Source organism: Vipera ursinii (assembly GCF_947247035.1).
Source record: "Vipera ursinii genome assembly, chromosome: 7".
NCBI lineage: Eukaryota > Metazoa > Chordata > Lepidosauria > Squamata > Viperidae > Vipera > Vipera ursinii.
In genome coordinates this window covers 14631150-14658854 of record NC_139521.1, presented here as the reverse complement: position 1 = coordinate 14658854, position 27705 = coordinate 14631150, and the positions used below count along the sequence as shown (strand labels likewise).

The 27705-nt window shown below is 40.1% G+C and overlaps 1 protein-coding gene across 2 annotated transcripts in view; it reads left to right on the top strand.

Annotated features, from left to right (window-relative positions):
• KLHL2 (kelch like family member 2) overlaps positions 1 to 27315 on the top strand; it is a 51992-nt gene extending 24677 nt beyond the window's left edge. Inside the window, exons 7-15 of one of the 2 annotated variants that reach the window (XM_083367252.1) lie at positions 465 to 581; positions 2781 to 2930; positions 3621 to 3738; positions 4477 to 4674; positions 5731 to 5832; positions 17752 to 17880; positions 21622 to 21762; positions 25378 to 25521; positions 26363 to 27315. In XM_083367252.1, coding sequence (XP_083223378.1) covers positions 465 to 581; positions 2781 to 2930; positions 3621 to 3738; positions 4477 to 4674; positions 5731 to 5832; positions 17752 to 17880; positions 21622 to 21762; positions 25378 to 25521; positions 26363 to 26391 — 1128 coding nt within the window. In that variant the 3' untranslated portion in view covers positions 26392 to 27315. The remainder of the gene's footprint in view (positions 1 to 464; positions 582 to 2780; positions 2931 to 3620; positions 3739 to 4476; positions 4675 to 5730; positions 5833 to 17751; positions 17881 to 21621; positions 21763 to 25377; positions 25522 to 26362) is intronic. The other variant, XM_083367253.1, reaches the window with a different exon arrangement.
• Positions 27316 to 27705: the final 390 nt, after the last annotated feature.

Below are 27705 nucleotides of genomic sequence, written 5' to 3'. Positions count from 1 at the left end.
CTCTTGTACCTGTTTAGCAGTATGTGTATCATTATATACAGTTTGAGTCTGATTGCTTTTTTCCACAATTGGTTTTCCTTGAGGAGATAGACATTACCTCCACCAGCTTATTAATAGTTGGAGATAATGTAGTAGACCCCTTTCTTGCTTAGAGGAAAGTCAGAAAAAGAATACATAGGGGGAGAGGAAATTAAATGTGCTATTCTTTGTAATGCCCAAACTGGCAAGTTATTGTTACATTTTAAAACACATTAATCTGGTCTAGATAAGTTAAAACTTCTGTAGCCAATATGTCTTCACTTCTAAGAGATGAATGGGTGGAGACAATGGAGAATTAGACAAGGCAGTTCCAGCTGGCTTTTGTTGGAAATGTTCTCCCTCTCTAAACAAAATAATAGAGTTCTATATGTATCTGTCAAGCAAACCATATGCAGAACTCATGATGTGTCTTTATTTTACACAAGGTATTTGAAGCAGTGATTGCTTGGGTTAACTATGACAAAGATGTGAGGCAAGAACTCATGGCACGTCTGATGGAACATGTTCGATTACCTTTACTGTCAAAGGAATATTTGGTCCAGGTAATTAACTGGAGGCATTTCATTTGTGGTCTTGTTATACTGCAAGATAAAAGCTTGTGTAATTGGGTAAACATAACAAAGGGTCTAGGCCAACTTGCTGCAACCAACTCACCACAGCCAACTCGCCGCAGGACAATTCAATTGTTGTATTAATTGTTTTATACTTTTACCATTGTTGACCACATTTTTGTCGAAATGTTTGTAACTCTTGTATTTCTGTATTGACTTTATTTATTTTATTATTATTGGCCATGGTTCTGTCGAAAATTTAACTTTTATTTGTTGAATTGTCCTGTGGCAAGTTGTCTCGTGGCAAGTTGGCTACAGCAAGTTGGCCACAGTGAGTTGGCCCATTTCGGATAATAAAATCCCCCCAGATTGATGCTTTCTGTAAAAGTTGGATCAGTCTTTATAATCATACTAGGCAACTTATGCTTTGTCGGGTCATCGTTTCGTAGGTATTTCCTTGCTTAAACAGAGAAGCAAAATGACCATACGTGAGGGGGGGGGGAAATCAGGGAGAGGAGAGCAGCTTCCAATTTCCTGGTGGCTTCCACATTTAATTTCTTTGTGGGAAGTTGGCAATGAGTGTTGGAAGTCAATCAACCCTCCCTCCCTCCGCTGTCATTTCTTCCTTCCTTCCTTCCTTCCTTCCCTCCCTCCCTCCCTTTTCTCCCCTCCCTCCTCTTTCTTCTTTCCTCTCTTCCAATTCAAGACCATTCATATATACAACTCCTGGGGGGAAAAACCTTTGAGTTCCTGTACAAAGATGGGGTATGGATAAATGTGCAGGTTTGTGTGCCAGATAAAGGGCAAGTAAAGAGGGAAAATATCCAGGCCTTTCTGACGCAGTGAGTCAATTCCTTGCTGCTGGTGTTACAGAAGTGTGCTCTTAGGCTCAGCTTATGTAGACACTCACAGGCCTAGAAAATTGCCGCACTCAATCCCAAATCAACTGAACACTGAGGCACAAATGGTTCTTAAAGTACACAGAGACTCAGTGAAATTAAAATAGCAAACTTTTACTGATATATTTTTGCTTTTACACACAAATACACACACTCATCCACACTTACCCAGCACCCTCTACTAGGCTGCCAGGCACTAGCCAGAGGGATGGAAACTGCCAAGTCTGGGATCCAAAATCACTCAAAGACTCGGAAGACTTCAGGACCTCTTTTTATCCCCCAGAATTGGTGGGGAGGGGCTTCCCATGCAGGCCCAACTCCTTTGTTGGTAAGACCTGAGAGGGGGAGCTTCCCATATGCTCAGACCCAACTTTTGTCCTTTTGTTTTCTTAACAACTCGATTCCTTCCCCCGAGGGAGCTTTTGTCCACCCTGCTTACATGCCTTTGCCACTTATAGGTATGGTGGCTTTGGCTCAGTCTTACACTGGGTAGGAGAAGGAGTGAAGGATTGCGAGAGTGTCAGGGAAACTGTTACAGAATGATCAAAATGACCATCATGTGACCACAGCAGCAGCAGCCCAACCGTAGCAGCAACATGAAGAAGCCATGACTTTCCAAAATTTCATTCCCTCTAGATTGGATTTTGGATACATTTTCATATTAATCCATTTGAGTTATCTTAGTTCAAATATTGTTGCCCTGTGATGCATCTTCACCAACTTATTAGTAGTGACAATGAGAGTTTTTAGTAGTATTGTATATAGATTGGGCTTGTAGGTTTGAGAGTTATATGACCTAAGGGTACCTTGAATGGGATACTAAATTATATGAATATAAAACTATAAAAATTTATAAATAAATTTTATAAACTAATAAATAAAAATAAAGTCTGAGTCAAAGTTTCCCAATCTAAACAACTTCAGACACGCAAACGTCAGCTTTCAGAATTCTTTGGTCTCTCAAGATGAGAATTCTGGAAACTGAAGTCCGCACAGCTAGAAGTTGCCCAGGCTGAAAAACACTGATTAATACCAATAAAAAAATATTTAGTATACTTATGGAAGAATATTTGAAAGAGTACTTCATAAAAAAGATACATAGATTAGATTGTCATTATCTCTCTTTTTGCACTGGTTTGTTTTCATTTTAGCAATACTTATTGGAAAAACAATTATTTTAAAGTTCTCACTGAACCAATTCAAAACGAATAACTACATAAAAACTAAATTCATGTAAATTAGTCAGTGTGTTCTTTCTTGCTAAGACTGCATCAATATGGCTAATTCACAGAGAGTTGAAGAAGAGATACTTGTTAAAAATAGCAGTGCATGTAAAGATTACCTAATTGAAGCAATGAAGTACCATTTGTTGCCACTTGAGCAAAGAGCTTTGATGAAGTCCATACGAACAAGGTTAAGAACACCTTCCTGTCTTCCAAAGGTAAGCATGTGACTGATGTACTTCCTTTTTGAAATGCCTTGCACTGTATGGGGAAAAAAATGCATGTGATTTAAATCGTGGACTCTTTTTTATTTTAAAATATAAATAATTGGAATAATTGAAATTAAATACAGAATTATAGAGTTGGAAGAGGCCATTATGTCAATAAGTCAAATTTCCTGTTCATTTTAAACCATACTTAAATCTATCTGGTAAAATTAATAAAGCAGCCAGAGAGTCTTGTCAGTATTCAGCTGCATAGAAAATGTTGTTGAGTTGTGTCTACATTCTTGCTAACCTAGGACTTTACCTTCTATTTAAGAAAATTTGAAAGCTATTGTGTGGCATTAAACAGATTTAAATAGACTTATAATTCACAAAGAAATGACTCTCCTTACTAAGAACACTGCTATGTAGGAAAAGAAAGATACCTTCTCAGTTTATCATTAGTGGGAATTTTGGGGGTATAGCCTGTTTTTTTCCCCCAGGGATAAGTCAACAAAGGCTGCAGCATATTCATATTAGCAGGGCTTTTCTTGAAACTCTTGAACCCATCCTGAATAATGCCACTCCGAGAAATGAAATAGTACTGCAGATAGGATTTTTTTTGTTCATTGTCAAGAGTCTGTTCAGGTTCCCCCCCCCCCCATTTAATGAGTATCTAAGTTTATGATGTTGCTTCTGTTAAAGGTGATGGTAGTGGTAGGAGGGCAAGCACCAAAGGCTATCCGCAGTGTGGAGTGTTATGATTTTAAAGAACAGCGATGGCACCAAGTTGCTGAACTGCCTTCCAGAAGATGCAGGGCAGGTACCACAACACTTTAAATTGATGCTTCCTGCATGCAAGCTTCAATCTATGTCAGCCATTTCCTTTTTATTTATATAATACAATGTTTTTATCAATTAAACAATTGACCATATCAAACATGAGCATCAGCCACAGTAAAATGCAAAAAAAGATATGATACAGTGAAATGAGATAAAATAGCTATAGTGAAATAATATAGAATAAAATATAGTAGGCAATAAAGTGAAGATAGAAGAATATGATAAGAAAGTATAAAGTAAAATGGAAGAAGAGTGTCAGAGCATGCACAGTCTTATTGCACTGAGCTAACCCAGGAGTAAGCACAGTAAACAGTGGTTTGTATTAAATGGTGTTTTATCTTACATTATGCACAATATCACACACCAGGAAAAATATACATACAGGTGTTAATACAGCAGATTCCAATACACCACAGCAGTTACAGCAGGAAACAGAAGAGAGACAACACAGCAGCAGAGCCTTCCCTTTTATACAAAGGCTCTTAAAGGGACATAGACCCTGCTGAGATTCCCATCATTACATCATACATCTCACATTATGCAAGCTGGTTAGCTGTTAAATTATTACCTTGACAAAGAAGAGCTATTTCTTTTTTAAAAAATATGGCCTGGTATTCATGTTATATGAAAAGACTCTCGTACTATGAGATTTTAGAAGGTAATTTATAGACATCAACATCTGAGAACAGGTGATGAGATGGACACCTTTTTTTTCCAGGAGTTGTATACATGAATGGTCTTGTCTTTGCTGTTGGTGGCTTCAATGGCTCCTTGAGGGTTCGTAGTGTGGATTCTTATGATCCAGTAAAAGACCAGTGGACAAGCATTGCTAGCATGCAAGACAGAAGAAGCACTTTGGGCGCTGCTGTATTAAACGGGCTTCTATATGCTGTAGGAGGTTTTGATGGGAGTACAGGTATATAATTTTATACAGTGACATCACTATACAGCCCTTCTTTGTATAAGACATCTAGTGTTTTTGTTGCAATCATTCTCACTATCTCTCTCCCCCCCCAACCCCCCCCCCCGAAACACATTTTGGCATTTTTTTTCTTAAATTCAAAACAGAAAGCTCTATTATCAAATATACTAAAATGCTAAATGGAAATCATTAGAAGTAGGATATTTAGAAACCTTTTGAAAGTTTATTTTCTAGAGCAGGGGTGTCAAACTCGATTTCATTGAGGGCCACATCAGCACTGCGGTTGCCCTCAGGGGGCCGGGTGGGTATGGCCAGGGTGGGTGTGGCCTACTGGGTGGGCGTGGCTAGAGTGCGTATGGCCTACTGGGTGGGCATCGTTCGCATCAAGGGTGCCTATGGGGGCCTGGGCAGGAGTGGGACAGATCTGAGGGTCTCTGGCAGAAGGAGGGTCTCTGGGCCAGGGCCAAGGCAGTGGGGGCCGTTCCCTCACTGTTTCCAGGATGGCTTCGCGGGCCACATGAAACCACTCCACGGGCCAGATCCAGCCTTGTGTTTGACATGTCTGTTCTAGAGTATATCTTCTCATTGGTCTCTTTTTATCTGAAGAATATTGGAGCCGAATCTTAAGGGAGGAGCCTGCAGGCATGCATACACACACTTATGTGTGCTGTTTCAACTGGTGGCATTACCAGTTGACTTAGTTTGGGCTTCAGGCCAAGCCAGATTAGATCTGAGTTAAAACTTGGATAGAAGATCATTGGGGGAATTCCGGGACTTCAGGCTAAATTGGGAAGTCAAAAAAGTCATCCTAAAGGAAAGCATTGGTAACCTAGTGTTGTTGCATAGATATGTCTATGAAGTCATCAGAAAGAAAAAATCTGCCCAAAGGTACTTTGATTTATGCAGAGTATTTAACCAGCTTATTTAGCCAGTTATCTCTAATGGTAGCAAAATGGTATGCCTTTACATGCTTATTACTGTAAAAAAAACCAACCACCCAAAATTCAGTAATACTTCATTTTGATTAGGTTTCTTTATGCTTTATTACAGGTTTATCCTCAGTAGAAGCCTATAATATGAAGACTGATGAATGGTTTCATGTAGCTCCAATGAACACAAGGAGAAGTAGCGTTGGAGTAGGTGTAATTGGAGGTAAGTTTTCTTAATCTGAGTTGACTCTTCTCTCTGCATAACTCAACTTTTAAGACAGCTAATCCTAAAGGCCCTGCCTATTCCAACAAAACCCACCTTCTAATCTAAAGCATATTGAGAACGGTATGAAGGCAGAGTGGAACTTTATTCTAAATGGAAGGTCCAGGAATGCTGCTTCATTGTTCTGCTCTACTTTCCCATCCTTCTTTCCTATCGTTTTTTTGTGCTGCGGCTCTGACAGTATTTTCTTGACTTATTCTAGAAAATAAAATTATTTCTTTTATGAAATGGCTAGTCAGATTAAAGGCTTTATTGGAAAAAAAATCTAAAAGGATTTGCTACTGTGAAATGTGATAATGATTTACATTATAAATATTCCTTCTTCATTGAATAAGCAGCTTGATTAGCATATTTATTTTTATCCATAAAAACTATTTGATTCATAAAATAGGGAAGTGGGTTTATAAAATGAACAGAATAATATATAATTTAAATCTTCTCTCGAAAGCCATGAGAACAACACAATACTTTTTCTGTTTTTTTAAAAAATGAATAAATGCTGCACTTGTAATTTTCAAAATGTTTACAGCTAAATTATTAACTTAAAAAGAGTACATTTGTCCTTAGAAAGTAAAGAAGCACTTACTGTCATTCAGGAGTATATAGCATGTAAACTGGAAGAAAGTTTGTTAATACAAAATAGTGTTAATTCTCTACAGCTCCTATAAATATTGTTGTTAGTTGCGAAGTCGCATCTGACCCATTGCAACCCCATGGACAATGTTCCTCCAGGCCTTCCTGTCCTCTACCATCTTCTGGAGTCCATTTAAGCTCACGCCTACTGCTTCAGTGACTCCATCCAGCCACCTCATTCTCTGTCGTCCCCTTCTTCTCTTGCCCTCAATCTTTCCCAGCATTAGGCTCTTCTCCAGTGAGTCCTTCCTTCTCATTAGGTGGTCAAAGTATTTGAGCTTCATCTTCAGGATCTGGCCTTCTAAAGAGCAGTCAGGGTTGATCTCTAGGACTGACCGGTTTGATCACCTTGCAGTCCAAGGGACTGACAGGAGTCTTCCCTAGCACCATAGTTCAAAGGCCTCAATTCTTTGATGCTCAGCCTTTCTTATGGTACAGCTTTCACAGCCATACATTGCAACTGGAAAGACCATAGCCTTGACTATAGGCACTTTTGTTGGCAGGGTGATGTGTCTGCTTTTTAGTATGCTGTCTAGATTTGTCATGGCTTTCCTCCCCAGAAGCAAGCGTCTTTTAATTTCTTGGCTGCAGTCCCCGTCTGTAGTGATCTTGGAGTCCAGGAAAATAAAATCTGTCACTGTCTCCATTTCTTCCCCATCTATTTGCCAGGAATTGAGAGGGCCAGATACCATGATCTTGGTTTTCTTAATGTTTAGTTTCAACCCAAATTTTGCACTCTCCTTCTTCACCAGCCACAAGAGGCTCTTTAGTTCCTCTTCAATTTCTGCCATTTGAGTGGTATCATCTGCATATCTTAGGTTGTTAATATTTCTCCTGGCAATCTTAATTCCAGCTTTTGATTCATCTAGCCCTGCCTTTCTCATGATGTGCTCTACATAAAAATTAAATAGGCAGGGCAACAGTATACAGCCTTGCCGGACTCCTTTCCCAATTTTGAACCAATCAGTGGTTCTGTGTCTTGCTTCTTGACCCGCATATAGGTTTCTCAAGAGATAAATAAGATGGTCTGGTACTCCCATCTCTTTAAGAACTTGCCACAGTTTGTTGTGATCCACACAATCAAAGGCTTTAGCATAGTCAATAAAGCAGAAGTAGATGTTTTTCTGGAACTCCCTAGCTTTCTCCATGATCCAGCGTATGTTGGCTATTTGATTTCTAGTTCCTTTGCCTCTTCAAAATCCTGCCTGTACTTCTGGTATTTCTCGATCCACATACTACTGGAGTCTAGCTTGTAGAATTTTAAGCATAACTTTAATAGCATGAGAAATGAGTGCAATGGTGCGATAGTTTGAACATTCTTTGGCACTGCCTTTCTTTGGAATTGGAATGTAAACTGATCTTTTCCAATCCTGTGGCCACTGTTGAGTTTTCCATATTTGCTGGCAAATTGAGTGTAGCACTTTTACTGCATCGTCTTTTAAGATTTGAATAGCTCAGCTGGAATACTGTCACCTCCACTAGCTTTGTTGTTGCTCAGTTTTTCTAAGGACCACTTCACTTCACATTCTAAGATGTCTGGCTCAAGGTCAGTGACCACCTCATCGTGGTTATCAAGAACGTTAAGCTCATTCTTATATAGTTCCTCTGTGTAATTTTTCCACCTCTTCTTAATCTCTTCTGCCTCTGTTAGGTCCCTGCCATTTTGGTCCTTTATCATGCCCATTTTTGCATGAAACATTCCCTTCATATCTCCAATATTCTTGAAGAGATCTCTGGTCCTCCCTATTCTATTGTTTTCTTCTATTTCTTTGCACTGTTCATTTAAGAAGGCATTCTTATCTCTTCTAGCTATTCTCTGGAATTCTGAATTCAATTGGGCATATCTTTCTTTTTCTCCCTTGCCTTTCGCTTCCCTCCTGTCCTCAATTATTTGCAAAGCTTCCTTAGACAGCCATTTTGCTTTCTTGCATTTTTTCCCCCTTTGGGATGGTTTTAGTTGCTACTTCTTGTACAATGTTGCGAACCTCCGTCCATAGTTCTTCAGGCACTATGTCTATCAGATCTAATTCCTTAAATCTATTTGTCACCTCTACTGTATATTCGTCAGGGATATGATTTAGTTCATACCTGAGTGGCCTAGTGCTTTTCCCTACTTTCTTCAGTTTAAGCCTAAATTTTGCAACGAGAAGCTCATGATCTGAGCTACAGTCAGCTCTGGTCTTGTTTTTACTGACTGTATAGAGCTTCTCCATCTTTGGCTGCAGAGCACATAGTCAATCTGATTTCTGTGTTGACCATCTGGTGATGTCCATGTGTAGAGCCGTCTCTTGGGTTGTTGGAAAAGAGTGTTTGCAATGACCATTGTATTCTCTTGACAAAATTCTATAAGCCTGTGCCCTGCTTCATTTTGTATTCCAAGGCCAAACTTGCCTGTTATTCTGGTTATCTTTTGGCTTCCTACTTTAGCATTCCAATCCCCCTTGATTATAAGGACATCATTTTTTGGTGTTAGTTCTATAAGACGCTGTAGGGCTTCATAGAACCGGTCAATTTTATCCTCTTCAGCACCGGTGGTTGGGGCATAGACTTGGACTACTGTGATATTGAATGGTTTGCCTTGGATTCGAACTGAGATCATTCTTGGGGATTGTATCCCAGTATTGCTTTTCCTACTCTTTTATTGACTATTAAGGCTACTCCATTTCTTCTGAGGGATTCTTGCCCGCAGTACTATACCTGATGGTCATCTGAATTAAATTCACCCATTCCTGTCCATTTTAGTTCACTGATTCCTAAGATATCGATGTTCAGTCTTGTCATCTCTTGTTTGACCACATCCACCTTGCCTTGATTCATGGATCTTACATTCCAGGTTCCTATGGAGAAAAAATCTTTATAGCATCGGACTTTCCTTTCACCACCAGATACATCAGGTGAGCATCCTTTTGGCTTTGGCCCAGTCGCTTCATTCTTTCTGGAGCTACTAGTACTAGCCCTCTGCTCTTCCGCAGTAGCATATTGGACCCCTTCCGACCTGAGGGGCTCATCTTCCAGCGTCATATCTTTTTTCCTTTTGGTACTGTCCATGGGGTTTTCATGGCAAAGATACTGGAGTGGGTTGCCATTTCCTTCTCCAGTGGAGCACGTTTTGTCAGAACTGTCTGCTATGATCTGTCCATCTTGAGTGGTCCTGAACAGCATAGCTCATAGCTTCATTGAATTACGCAGCCCCTTCGCCAGGACAAGCCAGTAATCCATGAAGGGGATATATATATTGCTATTGTATGTTAATATACAATTATAATAATTATAGGATTGTTTAGCAATAAAGCTTGACCATTTTCTATATTTGTCTGTTAAAAAGAAGGGGAAAAACCAGAAATCAGGCTTTTCTTCTTGAAATTGAAGGAGGGCTACAAGAAAAATAAAATCTATATTTTGATTCCAGAATACTACCTGTTGAAGGATAATGGCATGGGATAATTTCTACATTCTTGGAGCAATGTTTTTCAGCCTTGACAACTTTAAGATGTGTGGACCTCAACTCCCAAAATTCACTAGCCAGCATTCTGGGGAGTTGATGTCAAGACATCTTAAAGTTGCCAAAATTGAAAAGCACTGTCAGAGTATGTGAGCTTTTTGTTACCCATTTATTGCAGAGAGGAGTCCCGTTTTTCTTTCCATCATGCCACCCTAACTAGGCCAATGTTTTCAGTTGCAATTTGAGGACTGGGTAATCTGTATATTACTAAAACTCTCATGTCTGTTTGATTGATTGTAATCTTCAATTGGACAAAATTAGAAGGTATAAAAAGCAACAATTATTGAACCAAGGTAATTCAACTTAAAGGATGTTGGGACCCATGACGTCTGTGAGGATGAAATTTGGGGAAGTTGTTGCCACTTCAGCACTACTGCCCTGCTGCTGTTCAGTGTTACTGCGGTCATCATGTGATCCTCATTTTCAATGTTCCCTGATAGCTTTCCAAAAGTAGATGGGGAAGCCAAAAGGAACTGATACGATTGCTGATGCTGATGCTCCTTGCCATCTTCCCACCAGCAAAGTTTGCAGGGAGAAAATAAATGGAGCACTCAGCAGGGAAGGTTGATTAAAACGGAAATCAGAGTGATTTAATTAAGGTTCATACCTTATTATTTGATCATAAATGCTTTGCTCAAGCTGGGAGCAGACTTTTCTGGTGAGGTTTCATTTTATGTTACGGATCTTTAACAGAGTGAGCGCCTGTTACTCGTCCCAGCTTCTGCCAACCTAGCAGTTCGAAAGCACGTAAAAATGCAAGTAGAAAAATAGGGACTACTACGGTGGCAAGGTAACAGCGTTCCTTACGCCTTTGGCGTCTAGTCATGCCGGCCATATGACCACGGAGACGTCCTCGGACAAGCGGTGGCACTTCGGCTTTGAAACGGAGATGAGCACCGGCCCCTAGAGTTGGAAACGACTAGCACGCATGTGCGGGGGAACCTTTACCTTTACTTTTTACCTTATTATTTGATCATAAATGCTTTGCTCAAGCTGGGAGCAGACTTTTCTGGTGAAGTTTCATTTTATGTTAGGGATCTTTGGCTATTGTGAAGATTTTTGAGATGGAACTAAACCAATTTGAACTCTCTGGAGCACAGAGGTTTCCAACATGAGATACAAATGTGATATCTATCTGCTCAGTAGAGCTAGAAGGAGTTATTAATTTGTTTTATTAATCAAATTTATATAGCCTCCCAACTCAGCCAAGGAGACTACTTAAGTTGGGTCTAGATTCCTTAACTGGATTTGTTCATCTAGTGATTGGAACTGTTTCATTACAACTTTCTGCCAAGTTAATTAGATAGAAAATATCTTGTATCTTCTACATCGAACATCTTCATCCCCAGCTTGCTTTCCTTCCTCCATATGTGGGGATATGAGGTTTAAGGAGTATTTTGTCTCTTGAGCTTTTTAATCTGCTTGTAGTACGACTAATAATTAAAGAAGTTAAAACTTCTGGCTATAGAACGTCAACAATGTTCAGCTGTTTGGTTGCTTTAAGTGTTTTCAAGATCCCAGAACTGCTTCTATGCCTCTTTTTGCCCCTAGGCTGAAGCAGAGAAAATTATTTTAAGAATGATCTTCTTTCTTTACTCTGATAAATAATTTCTGAAGGCTAAGGTAATATATTGATGGGAAAGAGGGAGCCTTACATTCTCCTTGCTGACTTATCTCAAAATTCATCAGGGCCACATCAGTGGTTTCTGCCACTGCCTGGATATACTGTATAAAGCAGCTGAAAAACAGGTTTGGTGTACTTTGTCCTTTTCAAATGTATTTTCTCTAGGTCATGTTATGAAATATCAGTCAATTTTTCTTTCTGTTCTATAAGTCAGTCATGGAGAATTTCCCTGTCTGTCAGACAGACATGCACTTTACGAAGTGCCTGAGACCAAGCTACAACCTAAAACTCGATCGAGGCTGAGTGTTGGCTGACCCAATGTTTCAGCTACAATTGCAAGTGCTGCTAATAATCTATAAACTCTTTAATGACTTTGGAACTGGGTATTTGCAAGATCAGAATCCTTTCTATTAACATTTGGAAGCTTGTAACATCCTGTCTGTTGGATGGGCATTCAGGGATTAAGTAAGGCAATCAAGTATGCATCTGAGATGTTTATTTATTTATTTATTTATTTATTTATTTATTTATTTATTTGTTTTTATAAACCGCCCTTCTCCCGAGGGACTCAGGGCGGTGTACAGAATAAGATAGGCATACAGAATGAACCGTAGTGAAAAACAAACAATAGTAAAATACAAATTGGGACCCCAATAAGAGCTATCAGGCCAGGCCGGACTGCTGGAACAGGTAAGTTTTTAATTCGCGCCGGAAGGTGCGGAGGTCGGGGGCCATCCGGATTTCGGTTGGCAAGCTGTTCCAGAGGGCTGGCGCACCCACTGAGAATGCCCTCCCCCTGGGGGCCACCAGCCGACATTCCTTGAGCGGTGGCACCCTGAGGAGGCCCTCTCTGTGGGAGCGCACAGGACGGTGGGGCGTTGACATTGGCAGAAGGTGCTCCCGCAGGTAGTCCGGACCCATGCCATGTAGGGCTTTGTATGTCATTGTCAGCACCTTGAACTTCACACGGAAGGCAACTGGAAGCCAGTGCAGCGCACGGAGGAGAGGTGTGATATGGGAGTATCGGGAGGCTCCCAAGAGTGTCCGCGCCGCTGCACTTTGCACCAGTTGAAGCTTCCGAGTGGATCTCAAGGGCAGCCCCAAGTAGAGAGCGTTACAGTAGTCTAGGCGAGAGGTCACAAGAGCATGGGTGACTGTACGTAAGGCATCCAGGTCCAGATAAGGCCGTAATTGGCGAACTAGTCGAACCCGGGAGAAGGCCCCCTTGGTCACAGCTCCTATGTGATCTTCCAGGGAGAGCTGCGAGTCAAGGAGGACACCCAGGTTGCGGGCCCTATCAACAGGGGGTAGTAACTCGTCCCCGATGTTAAGGGATGGGATGTTCTGAGTATCCTGGCTAGCCGGTACGTACAGCCATTCAGTCTTGTCCGGGTTCAGTTGAAGCCTGTTCCTCCCCATCCATTCCCGGACCGCTTTCAGGCAGCGGGACATCACGTCGAGGGCATCACTGATGTTGTTTGGAGTTGAGATGAAAAGCTGGGTGTCATCAGCATACTGATGGTACCCTACTCCAAAGCTGCGAATGATCTCGCCCAGCGGTTTCATGTAGATGTTGAACAGGAGAGGCGAGAGGACCGACCCCTGAGGTACTCCGCAAGCGAGAGGCCTCGGGGTCGACCTCTGTCCTCCTGCCAACACCGACTGCGAGCGACCCTGGAGAAAGGAGGAGAACCAGCGCAGAACCGTGCCTCCCACTCCCAGTCCCCTGAGGCGTCGCAGCAAGATACCATGGTCGATGGTATCGAAAGCCGCCGAGAGGTCTAATAAGACTAGGACAGAGGAATGGCCCCTGTCCCGGGCTCTCCAGAGATCATTTATCAGAGCGACCAATGCCGTCTCCGTGCTGTACCCCGGCCTGAAGCCCGATTGGTACGGGTCTAGATAAACCGCTTCGTCCAGGATCTGAGGGAGTTGGTGCGCCACCACGCTCTCAACAACCTTCGCAAGGAAGCGAAGATTGGAGACTGGACGAAAGTTATTCAATGAGGATGGGTCCAAGGTGGGCTTCTTGAGGAGAGGTCTCACCACCGCCTCCTTCAAGGCGGTGGGGAAGTGACCCTCACTCAGAGAAGCGGAGATGACCGCCAGGAACCAGCCTCGTGTCCCCTCTCGAGCTGCATATGCCAGCCAGGAAGGGCACGGGTCCAGTAAGCATGTGGAGGAGCTCAACCTCCTCATAATCCTGTCCACTTCCTTGGGAGTCACAGGATCAAATTCCTCCCAGGTGACGTCGACAAGACTGTCCATGTCTTGTTCTTCCAACTCAGCCCAGTTGGAGTCCAGGCCGGTTCGGATCCGAGCAATTTTATCCAGCAGATATTGACCGAATTCCTCGGCTCGACCCTGCAAGGGTTCCTCCCTCACCTCTTGGTTCAGTAGGGAGCGAGTCACCCTGAACAAGGCAGCCGGGCGATTATCTGCGGACGCGATGAGGGTGGAAAAGTAGTTGGATTTTGCCACCCTTATCGCAGCGAGATAAGACCTGGTGAGGCTTCTTAATCGCAATCGGTCGGATTCGGATCGACTGGATCTCCAACGGCTCTCTAGGCCCCGTCTCCGACGCTTCATTTCCCGGAGCTCCGCGGTGAACCATGGGGCTCGCTGGGATCTGCGCCGGGTCAGAGGCCGCATGGGTGCAACTCGGTCCAGAGCCTCCGTGGCTGCCTTCTCCCAGGCTTCCACTAAGGCATCCGCCGAGCTGTGAGCAGGGAGTGCATGTGCGTCCCCAAGCGCTGCCTGGAACCTATCAGGGTCCATTAGGCGCCTAGGGCGGTACCATCTGGTTGGCACCGTGCACCCACGGCGGGGGGTGGCAAAGGGGAAGTCTAGCCGCACGAGGTGATGATCGGTCCATGACAGGGGCATAACAGTCGTGGCACCCCCACCGAAATCATCGCGCCACCGTCCAGACAAGAACACTAAGTCTGGGGTGTGGCCTCTCTCATGAGTCGGTCCAGAAATTATTTGCGACAGGTCCATGGCCGTCATGGAAGCCATGAACTCCCGAGCCAGATCGGACGATCCTCCCAGGGACGGTAGGTTAAAGTCGCCCAAGACCATGAGTCTTGGGAATTCAACCACCAACCCTGAGAGGACATCGAGTAGCTCGGGCAGGGCTGCTGCTGCACGATTAGGTGGTAGGTATGCTAGCAGCAGGCCCAACTGCGCTCCCGGGCCGTATCTCAGTAGGAGAGACTCACACCCGACCATCTGAGGGACGGTGATCTCTCGCGGGCTAAGGGATTCCCTGATGATAACTGCCACTCCCCCGCCCCTCCCGTGGGTCCGAGGCTGGTGCAGCACCTGGAAACCTGGCGGGCAGAGGTCAACTAGAGGGACACCACCCTCTTGGCCCAGCCAGGTTTCCGTGATGCAAGCCAGGTTTATGCTCTAATTGTAAACTGTCGAGAGTCATGGATATGAGATGGGTGGCTTTATAAATTGAAGGAAGGAAGGAAAGAAAGAAAAAGAAGGAAAGAATATTTGGATATATGGATATTTATTTTGTTGGTATTATTGTTTACATAACTTTTGGAATGCAGAGATTCCTTCAATTAAAGCAGTATAAAAACACTGTCGCTATTGTCTGGAAGGGGTGGTACATCAGTTTAATCTAGATGAAGAATACTCAAACCTGTGTGCAAATTAAAATTCTCTACAGAATTAAGATAATTAGAACTGTAAATGTATCAAAAGCAAACAGCCCGTATAATAGTTAACAATAGCTTGACTGAACCATGTAATATTGAAAAGGGCACCAGGCAGGGGTGCCCGTTGTCACCTCTATTATTTGTTCTAACATTGGAAATATTACTGACTAAAATACGTGATTCGAAAAAAATTAAGGGAGTTCAAATAAGAGACCAGGACTATAGATTGAGGGCGTTTGCAGATGATCTGGTTGTTACAGTAACCCAGCCGGATTATTCAGTTGTAGAATTGATGGAGATAATAATGCAATATGGGAAAGTTTCTGGATTTAAGATCAATGTACAAAAAACTAAAATATTGTCTAAAAATATGACAGTATCACAAAAGGCTGTATTAGAAGAACTAACGGGATTTGAAATAGTTAAAAGGATTAAATAGTTGGGGATATATCTGTCAGCCTCAAATGTGAAGTTATATAAAAATAATTATGAAATGTTATGGGGAAAAATACAAAAAGAATTAGATAGTTGGAAAAAATTACAACTATCTCTATTGGGAAGAATTGCGGCTGTGAAAATGAATGTTTTGCCAAAATTTTTATTTTTATTTCAAATGATACCTATACTTAAAAAGGATTTAAATTTGGAGGAATGGCAAAAAGAAATTAATAAATTTGTTTGGGCAGGAAAAAAACCACGAGTTAAATTTAAGTTAATGCAAGATACGCGTGAAAGAGGTGGTCTTAAAAATGCCGAATTTCAAATTATATTATGAGGCTGCTGCTTTGTCAGCGATAAGTGACTGGTTTAATTTAACACAAGGGAGATTATTAAATCTTGAGGGTCATGATTTGTTATTCGGGTGGCATGCATATTTATTGTATGATAAGAAGGTGGATAGTGTGTTTAAGACACATATTTTAAGATGTGCTCTGTTGCGAGTTTGGAAAAAGTATAAGACATAAGTTAAGCTACAAGATACCCATTTGGGCAATACCTAAACACGCAATAGAAAATATAAATGTGGGATTTAAACATGATGAGACTACATATAAGGAAATTTTAAGTTTAGAAAGGAATGTATGGCAATTAAAGCCATATAATATTTTAAAAGAAGAAAAGATTGTACAAACTTGGTTTCAGTATGGGCAATTACAAGCTAGATGGAAAGAGGACCAGAAAACTGGTTTTTCGATGACTGATGAAAACTTGGTAAAGCAAATTAGAGATCAAGGACAAGCACATATAAAGAGGATATATAATGCATTGATAGAAATTGATTCAGAAACGGAACTCGTTAAAGACTGCATGATAAAGTGGGCTCAAAACTTTCAAGAAGTTATAACAATGGATACTTGGGAAAAGATTTGGGTTGGAAATGTGAAATTCACACAGGCCCAAAATTTAAGAGAGAATTTTTATAAAATGTTTTATAGATGGCATTTAGATCCTAAAAAATTAGCAAGTATATATCTGAATTGCCAGCCCAAATGTTGGAGGTGTGGTTGTGAGGATGCAACGTATTTTCATATATGGTGGACTTGTAAAAAGGTTAAAGCTTTTTGGATTAAAATTTGGTGAAATATGCAAAAGATATTTAAGAAAAGGATAAAGTTTTTTCCACAATTGTTTTTATTGGGTATTATTACAGAAACTACTGTTATAGATATTAAGTTGATGTTGAATTTAATTACGGCAGCGAGACTTTTAGTAGCGCAATATTGGAAGAAGGAAGAACTGCCGACTATAGAAGAGTGGACTTTAAAAGTTTCTAACTTGGCGGAGATGGCAAATATTTCAGCGTATTTGAAAGACCAATCGCAACAGAGATACATTGTGGAATGGAGGAGATGGATTGATTATATTCAGAATAAATATGGGACTAAAAAGTTTCATTTAGCATTTGAATAAGTAGTGGATCTATATGATGTATAACTAGTTAGTAGTTTTTATTAATATTTTGACGAGGGCGAGTTAAAGTGCGATAGAATTTAATGTTTTATTGTTGTTAGCATATTTTAGATTATGTTTGTTTGTATTCTTATACCCTGTATTCAGCTCTGGGAAGTCGGGGAGGGGGGAGGGGAGGGAGGGAGGGGTTGGGGAGAGGGGAGGGGGAGGAGGGGGGGTTGTATTCAAAAATGTATTGTAAAACTTTTCAATAAAAAAAGAACTGTAAATAGTTTCCATAGTATTCCTGGGCTATGATAGAGAAATCCAATTTCATTGCTGCCTTGCCTAGGTATTTTACAAGGGAAATTGAGCTTTTTTAAAAAAATTAAAATTAGCTGTACAAATAATCTTCCCGTACAAATATTTATAATTTAAACATGCTATCTAGTGAATAGATAGTCACTACTTGTTTGTTTATATGTAAATATGTAATATGTGCACATTTGCACACATATGTCTCCTAAACGTATTTCCAGGTATGTTGTATGCAGTTGGTGGCTATGATGGTTCATCGCGTCAGTGCCTTAGCACAGTGGAATGCTATAACTATAATACAAATCAGTGGGCCTATGTTGCAGAGATGAGTACTCGACGTAGTGGAGCTGGTGAGCAATCAGAACTTAAATTACATTTGTGACAGAAAATGTATCTCTCCCCCCCCCCCCTTATCTCATTCTCTCTCTGCCTTTGAGTCGGTTTTAACTTTTGACAAATGCTTGGACAATCACTGCAATTTTTGTTGTTGTTAGTTACGAAGTCGTGTCTGACCCATCGCGACCCCATGGACAACGTTCCTCCAGGCCTTCCTGTTCTCTACCATCTTCTGGAGTCCATATAGACTCACACCTACTGCTCCAGTGACTCCATCCAGCCACCTCATTCTCTATCGTCCCATTCTTCTCTTGCCCTCAACCTTTCCCAGCATTAGGCTCTTCTCCAGTAAGTCCTTCCTTCTCATTAGGTGGCCAAAGTATTTGAGTTTCAACTTTAGGATCTGGCCTTCTAAAGAGCAGTCAGGGTTGATCTCCTCTAGGACTGACCGGTTTGATCACCTTGCATTCCAAGGGACTCACAGGAGTCTTCTCCAGCACCATAGTTCAAAGGCTTCAATTCTTTGGCGCTCGAACTTTCTTATGGTCCAACTTTCACAGCCATACATTGAAAGACCATAGCCTTGACTATATGCACTTTTGTTGGCAGGGTGATGTCTCTGCTTTTTAGTGTGCTGCAATTTTTACAGCAAGATTATTTTGGAAGTAGTTTGCCATTGCCTGATTCTTATTGCTGAGAGAGTGTGACTCTCCTAAGCTCCCTTAGTTGGCTTTGTGCCTAAGGTGGGACTAGGATTCACAGTGTTCTGGTTTCTAGCCCGAATTAATTATTACACTAAACCAGCTCTTTAGTAAGTTCTCTCACAGAACTGATCAAGCGGCCTTGAACAAATTTCACTGCACATTTATATATGAGTTAAATACAGTTTAAGTAGCCAAAGCACTGCAATTCAGCTGGAGAAATTTGACTTTTGATATGCCTGGCTCTGGGTCAACCCAGGCTAAAAACTAAAATTGGGCTATTTTAAAACAAGTTTTATTTTAAAATAGGTAATACAGTTCATTTTATCACCTCCAGATATTTATTGTAGAAGGAAGGTTATGTTGTTCTTTGTTAGCCAGAGAATAAAGAATTTGGCAGCAACTTTTGAGATTAAGAAATTTAAACCCGAACACAAGGGCTGTTTTTGCTTTGGCACTTGTGCCAGCCAGTGCAATTCACATCCTTCAAACATATGGCATATTCTGTACATACTTAGGCCTAGAGCACAGGTCTGCAACCCGCGGCTCCGGAGCCGCATGCGGTTCTTTCAGCCATCTCCTGCGGCTCCCAGTTTTCTGCCATGTGCAGTCCAAAAAAAAAAAAAGTGGGACTAAAAAAGTTCAACCAATCAATTCAAATATGCAGGGTAGATGCATATCTCGCCTTGGCTCCACTCTTCAGTCAAACCCTGTTCTGCACATGCGTGCATGTATGCGCATGCGCACACATTTTTTTGCGGCTCCCAGTTTTTCCTTTTGTGAGGGAACCGGTTCTGAGTGGCTCTTTCACTGTTTCAGGTTGCTGACCCCTGGCCTAGAGTATTGTTATGATAAAATAATTCCTTCTCATCAGTTAAGACTATACAACTCCCATCACGCTCAGTCAATGCAGCCTATTACTGAAGGGCTTAGAGTTGGGGGAAGCTGACAAACAAAAGTCCAAATGTCTTATGCAAGCAAAGAAAATAGAGACAGATAAATGTGCCCTGATGTGTTTCTCTTTACACTGCAAACTGCAATGTTAATGTTTAAGCATTGCTTAAAACATCTGATGCAAGAATGCATTTTGTTCCTTGCTTTCAGGTTGTCAGCTCCATGTCTAGCAATGACTTCTTTTTAACACACAAATGTCTTTTTGCCCCCTTCTAGCCAATTGTTCAGACACGTACAATTTCTCTGGGGAAGACTATGGCACTGCTGCCAATCTGCAATTACAATCTGCAACCAGATGCCCTTTTTAATTTTCTTCTCTAGGCAGCTAATTTTTAGTTAGCTGCCCAGAGTCATGTATTTGAGATGGGTCGCTATATAAATGTAATAAATATATGCACACTGTTCAGCTTTTCTTTCTGATGAGTGATTTCTTTCTTCACTCTTCTCTCCACCCTGTGTCTGAAGATCTAGATAATACTTGTATCATTAATTAATATATTAATTATATATATACATATATGTGTAAATGTTTTGGCTTGCTAACAAAGAATAAAGGGAGACAGATATGATCATTTCAAACTTATTTGTTCTCATCAGTCAGCCATACCCTTCTGAGATTCGAACCTGGGCCGACTGCGTCTTAAGCAGTTGTTTTAACCCCTAGGCCACAGGCTCTCTCTCTCTCTCTGTTAGCTGAGAAGCAAGGAAGATATGTGTTAAATGTTTGTTAAGCATTCAGAATACACTTGCTTAGACCCAGACACAGGACAAATCTTATTTCCTGTTTCAGCCTAGCCCAAGGCCATCTACAGGCAGTAGCCACAGCAGTGGCAGCTCATATTTGTGTAAATTTTTGGCTTGCTAACAAAGAAGGGGTTAACCTAGGGGTTAAAACAACTGCTTAAGATGCAGTCGGCCCAGGTTCGATTCTCAGAAGGGTATGGCTGACTGATGAGAACAAATAAGTTTGAAATGATCATATCTGTCTCCCTTTATTCTTTGTTAGCAAGCCAAAAAATTTACACAAATATGAGCTGCCACTGCTGTGGCTACTGCCTGTAGATGGCCTTGGGTTAGGCTGAAATAGGAAATAAGATTTGTCCTGTGTCTGGGACTAAGCAAGTATATTCTGAATGCTTAACAAACATTTAACATATACATAAAGTGTATATATATATATATAATGGAACTATCACATTTAATTATCACATTTAATGGAATTATCACATTTAATTATTATTGATTGTTAATTAATTGTTAATGTCCTTTTTTTCTTGTTAAAATATAAACCAAGACAACACGCTGTAAACCAGGCACTTGCAGAGTGAGCGCTGCCTGATCCTTTAGAAAACTGTATGCACAATCCTTATATCTAGCTTTCTAGGTCAAACACCTTTGTAATGCTTTAAACTACAAAAAATCCTAGCCCAGGAAGTCCTCCCTGTTTATTCCCTTTGACACTTTTAAACGGTGTTCTGTTTCCAACCAAAATTTTAGAGACTCCATAGAAGTCTGCTTTGGTCACCTGTGTTATGTTGCCTTAACTAATAAATGAGGAAAGGATCTCCCCGTTTTTTTCTGAATGTGGTTTGTGGCTCTATAACATCAGTTTAGGGATAAAGGTCATAGCCCCTGCATTCCGAAGGTTCAAAATGTGCGGTGCATTTTTCTGTTTAAAGGGATAAGCTTTGTTTCATCCCAACTTAAATCCTACATCTACCACCTCCATTCATCTGATGAAATTAGCTGTAGCTCATGAAAACTCAAGGCTTTTCATAACATTTCTTAGGCTGAGAAGGTAGCACCAGACTCACGATCCATAATATATAATATTATTTAATCTATTTAATATATTTCACATTAAAAATCATAATTAGCAGCAATTTTTGGATTTTTATACTTAAGATCTTGGAGGAGGGCTTATAAATGATGTTCTCATATTTAAAATGTTTTAGTCATATGATCTCAGTAACTTTTTAACAACTAAAATGTTGATGCAATTCTCTCCTTTTCATTATTTTTTTAAAAATGTTGATGGCATTTTAGAAAACAATAACCTCCTTTCTCTGATTTCTGAATCTTTTTATTTTATCTTTGCAGGTGTTGGGGTTTTAAATAACTTACTATATGCAGTTGGAGGACATGATGGCCCTTTAGTTAGAAAAAGTGTTGAAGTTTATGATCCCATCATCAATGTATGGAAACAAGTTGCGGATATGAACATGTGTAGGAGAAACGCAGGTAAATATTTTATAAAGGGTTTTTTAATAGTCAATTTGAAAAAGCACTAGTTATCATGCAATTTTAAAAAGTCATCAATACAATCATAAATAAGGCAAGGGAATATGTTAAGAGTAGCCTTTTATGGGAATATTTTAAGAGTAGCCAAAGGCATAAAGTATTGGTTCATTTTCTTAATGGATATACACTCAGACAACATTATAGCAGTTCCTAGCAATTTTAAAACTACAATGCTTTCTATTGTTTCAAGGTTAACACATCAGCAGAAGACAGAAAAAGAAACAAATCAAAATTATGATATAGTTCTATCAAGATTGCATTTGTCATATTTAAATTGCTCATATTTCCTGTTTTGTTTTTATTTTGTCTTAATTGTTAGTTGCTCAGAATCAGGTATATGAGATATGTCACTGTATAAATTTAATAAATATATGCATACTGTTCAAGTAAACAATGCATATTGGTTTGCTTAACCATTTTCCATTAAAATTGTTAAAATTGCTCCCAGAAATGCTTACAAATATACTTCTTAAATATACTCATGGGATATTTTTAATTTAATTTTCTTTACAAAAATACACACACAAAAATGAACAAAGCAGATTGAAAAACCATAATACACTTGCCCAGTAGATGACCTACCGTAATTGTTAAATTACATGATCAAAAAAGAAAATAAAAACAAAAAACTAAACTAAAAATTATTTAAATTAAAAATTATGTTAAATTCATAATTCTCTAAATATATCACATCACATTTAATAATCTATAAAATTACTCAAAAGATTTGTCTATTATAAAATATATGATTCTGCCCAACAGAAACATGACTGTGTTGTGGGTTTTTTTTTTAATTAGTAGAAAAAAATGCCGCCTTAAAAATTGATGCTGAACAATTTTTGAACTCTAATGTCTAAAGTAAGTATTTTTCCAGTTTAGTATAATTATTTAGTCACAATTTCCAACTTTGGAATACAGTTCAAAATAATATTCACAAATTTAACACACTGTATTAAAATATTCTACAATAATGAACAATGGACAAAACTAAATGATATGGAAAAAAATCTTATTTTTAACAAGGAAAATCTACAGGTTATTCTTTCTGATGTATTCTTTGAAGCCTCTGACAACATCTTATGGGATAATTTCTTTTGATGAATTAAAGAAATAAACCTAATGCCTTTTAATTACATCTATTACTTTTACTTACATCTATTAATGTTTCATTATTGGATATCTCAGCTTTTATCTCATATGTCATAAATGTCAATTATTTTAACTTTAAAACTTATAGATACAAAATTTATTTGATTTGGGGGGAAAAAGATAGCAGCTCAGACTCTTTTGAGGCAGCTGTTTGGTCCTGCTGAGGTTAGATTATAAAGGTGGTTGAGTATTATATTGCCAATGTTCTATATTAGGCAAAGAAAATTCCATCTTAAGTTGTTGAAATTCACTAATATAATTGATTTATTTATTCCAGACTCAGTCCATTCTTTCCAATAGAATGTCTTATCACCTATTTCTAAAGTAGAATTTTTCCATAAAGCATTCAAGAAACCCAGCATTGAAATCCAATCTGTGTCACAGTAAGGCCCAAATATATCTAGCTGCTCTCAAACTAGGAAATGAAGGACATTTTTTGTTATATGTTGACCCAAGAATTGCCAAAATGCTAACAGAAAAAAAAACATTCCAATGAAGCCTATAACTGTGCATAAATATAGATTATAATATACACTTATTTGCTTATTTGTCAGTCAAACTTGCATGCCATCCATCTCGGCAAAGGCAACTCTAGGAATAAAATGCACTGTAAAATATTAAAACAGTAAATAAAGATGATCCATTTGTTTTCTTGGTTGTCCACATTATTCTCTGTAGTCAGAAGTGTCAATACTCTTCCTCTTTCAAAGTCCAAATTCTGTTTCCATAGAGGGTCAAGGAGACTACCATTGCCTGCAGGATTCTGATTTCTGTAGGTATAAATACATGATGGAATATTAATATCTTTTCCAATGCCTTCATGACTACTGTACTGAGTGCTAGTCTGCAGTGTGTTTCTTGACTGCTTGTTCCTTTACTGTTGATGATTGATCTTAAAAGGCAGAAGCTGTCTATTATTACTTCAGGGGTCCTGACAAGGATTTTTAACATCTCCTTGCAAACGGCATGTGTACCATCGTGCTTGAAAGCAGCTACCATTGTCCCAGTCCCCAAGAAAACTGCAGTTGAGTGCCTGAATGACTACAGACCTATTGCATTAACATCTGTAGTCATGAAATGCTTCAAAAGATTGGTTCTCCAACATCTTAGGACATGCTTCCCACTGGACTTTGATAAACATCAATTTGCCTACAGGGGAAATAGGTCGACAGACGATGCCATAGCTACTGCTTTACACTCTGTAGCAAGTCATCTCAAGAGACCTGGAAGTTATGTCAGGATGCTTTTTGTTGACTACAGCTCGGCTTTCAACACCATTTTGCCGAGCATTCTCATCGAGAAGCTGACTGACTTGAAATTCTCCCCCGCCATCTGCAATTGGATTCAAGACTTTCTTAGGGATCGGTTACAAACAGTGAGGGTTGGGTCTGCTTTGTCCACCCCCCTGAAGCTTTGCACCGGCATGCCACAGGGCTGTGTGCTTAGGCCCTACCTGTACTCTTTTATACACTTATGATTGTGTATCATCTGACCCATCCACTGCGATAATCAAGTTCGCAGATGATACAACTGTGGTGGGTCTTATTACAGGTGGGGATGAGACAGCATATAGGGCGGAGGTACAAAAACAGGGTAGAACAACGGCTTATGACCCTCTTTTACCGGTCTACTATACAGAACGTCCTCTTGTATGGTATTGTGGTTTGGTATGCTGGTCTGACAGCCGTGGATAGGAAGGCATTACAGAGGGTGGTGAGCACAGCACAAGACATTGTGGGCTGTCCCCTGACACCACTGGATGACATCGCCAGGGCTCGCTGCCTTGGAAGAGTGAGGAAGATTCTCAGGGATGACTCACACCCTGGACGGTATCTCTTTACTCTCCTACCATCCCATAGGAGATATAGGAGTATAGCCAGCCATACCAACAGGCTGAAAAATAGCTTTTATCCGTGGGCTGTTAGGCTTTTAAATGGGACATAATCTCTGTGAACTTATGCAGAATTGACTTGGGAGGCCGGTGTGTGGTGTAGTTGGTTCACATGGTGTGGTAGGATGGAGGGTTTGTTGTCACTGTGTGTTGGGGGGAGAGAGCACGGGGGGAGGCTCAGCTAATCTCAATGTATTTTTACTTGCTCCTTGATTTTTATTACTAAAGCTTCCAGAACCTTTGCACAGCAGATATTATTATGTGGAGAGGACAATTTCTTCCTTTTTTGTTCCCTTCTGCGCTTGATTTCTTTCCTATCATTGTGTTTTTGTGCTGTAAACTGTAAACCATGCTTAAGTGCTGGGAATGAGGTGACATATAAATTTAATAAATTACTATTGTTATTATGGTAGTTATAGTTTGTTCCTCCAATGTTTCTTCCAAAACTAAACTAGCAAATATTGCCTGGCTGGTGAGCAATCAAGTGATAATGTTTTATTTCTTTTTCATATTAGGGGTTTCTGCTGTAAATGGACTTTTATATGTAATTGGAGGAGATGATGGCTCCTGTAACTTGGCCACAGTGGAATATTATAACCCAACGACAGATAAATGGACAGTTGTATCATCATGTATGAGTACAGGAAGAAGTTACGCAGGTATTGAAAAATAAATTTGGAAAATACTGTTCCCATCATCATCATCATCATATTCATCACCACTATTCTGAGTATATGGGGAATGAAAGGAAGTATGGCCCTGACATTAGCAGAATGGGCAGGATCTTTTACTTTTTTAAATGGAAGTCATACCAATTATAGCATATGGTGCAAAATGTGAATAATTGTGGAATCATTGAGGTTGTGGTCAGGCAAAGAGAGAGGCAAATGACAAAATGCATATTGTGATATCATAATGCATATTTCATCATTTTGACACCATCACCAGATTTTGTGGGCAGGTCTGTGGATTTGGATAGCTTATACTTTCTCAGGTTCAGTATCCCGTCTTCATCAAGGTGGTACTCATGACATGTATTACACGTATATGAAGCATTTGTGAATAAACCGTCTCCAATATTATTTAGCAATGTTCCAATAAGGGACGTGGTGGCTCAGTGGGTTAGGACGCTGAGCTTGTCGATCGGAAGGTTGGCAGTTTGGCGGGTCAAATCCCGAGTGCCGCGTAACAGAGTGAGCACCTGTTACTCGTCCCAGCTTCTGCCAACCTAGCAGTTCGAAAGCACGTAAAAATGCAAGTAGAAAAATAGGGACCACTACGGTGGGAAGGTAACAGCGCTCCGTGCGCCTTTGGCGTCTAGTCATCTGGCCACATGACCACGGAGACGTCCTGGGACAAGCGCTGGCTCTTCGGCTTTGAAATGGAAATGAGCACCGGTCCCTAGAGTTGGAAACGACTAGCACGCATGTGCAGGGGAACCTTTACCTTTACCTTAATGTTCCAATACAAATAATTGATCTCTTGCATCTCTCTTTCTAGGTGTGACTGTTATTGACAAACCATTGTGAATTGGTGCAGATTTTCTCCTCTTGATTATGCACTTAAAAGCAAGCTTTAACAAGTAGTGTTGAAGTGATTAAGCATCAAAGCACTTCTCAACTTGTAGCTGTGCACTGACACATGTTGGAAACTGCAATTAAGGTTTAAAATGAAGATTATTCCAGGTTGAAGCAAAGTGTAGCATTATTCCACAGTAGACTGCATCTACTGGAGATGTACAAAACTGTATGGACCTTATTTGCTAGATTTCTAGATAAAACTCATTTTCTTAAGAGCCAATCATGTCTCCCATATGGATGACTATAGATTTTTTTTCCTGGTAGAACATAACGTAATGTGTTCTGGTGAGAGTAAAAAAATAGAGATTTGGGGGGGGGGTGGTAAAATGTCCATGAATAGTAGGTTTTATGCCTGCATTACTTTTTCTCACTCATCTTTGGTCATATTACAAATGTTTGCATATTTATAAATTTTCTTCATATTTGTTAGGGACTTGCTGATACTATTTATAACTGGCATGGTATTCCAAAATGTGCCAGTACTACATTGTAAAACAGAGGTGTATATTTTGATATTTACTAATGCCATGAAACTGATACCACAAAAATCTCAATTAAAAAGTGTTTTAACTTATATACTAGTGATTTCTAGTCAGCAAGACCCCTTTGTTACGTTTTGATGTATTTATCTTAATTGTAATTGGACATGGTAATAATTATGGATTAAAATGAATGTATGGGATTATTTTACTTGCATGGCATTTAAAACTCTTCCTGTGTAACAATGTTTGTGTAATTATTTAAAACTGTTAGCTGCTATTAATTACTGTAATATATATCAACATATTTGTACAAGAAATATATTAAACTGGATGTGTTAAATTTGACCCAAAGTATTGTCATTTTGATGTTTTCTTTAATAAAAATTTACATACTTTTCCCAAGTTTGGGATTGCTTTTTTATCTGGTTGGTCTTTCATTGGCAGATAACTTCACTCTCATAGTGAAGAAAAATGTGGGCTAGACAGCATCATCACCAGTTGGATTTGTAACTGGCTGACAGACTGTACTCAACTAGTAGGCCTTAATGGTACTACATCTACATGGAGGGAAGTAAGCAGTGGGGTACCACAAGGTTCTGTCTTAGGCCCTGTTGTGGTTCGGATGAGGAGTCAGATATGGAGGGGGAGCCTGGGTTGGCACTGGAGCTTTTGGAAGGCTCCGACTAAGCAAGAGGCCTCAGAAGCGGAACTGGGACCTTCTGCCCACACTTAGGTGTAGAAGCAGCTGTTTCCAGGGCCTGAGCTGAGTGAGGAGGAACAG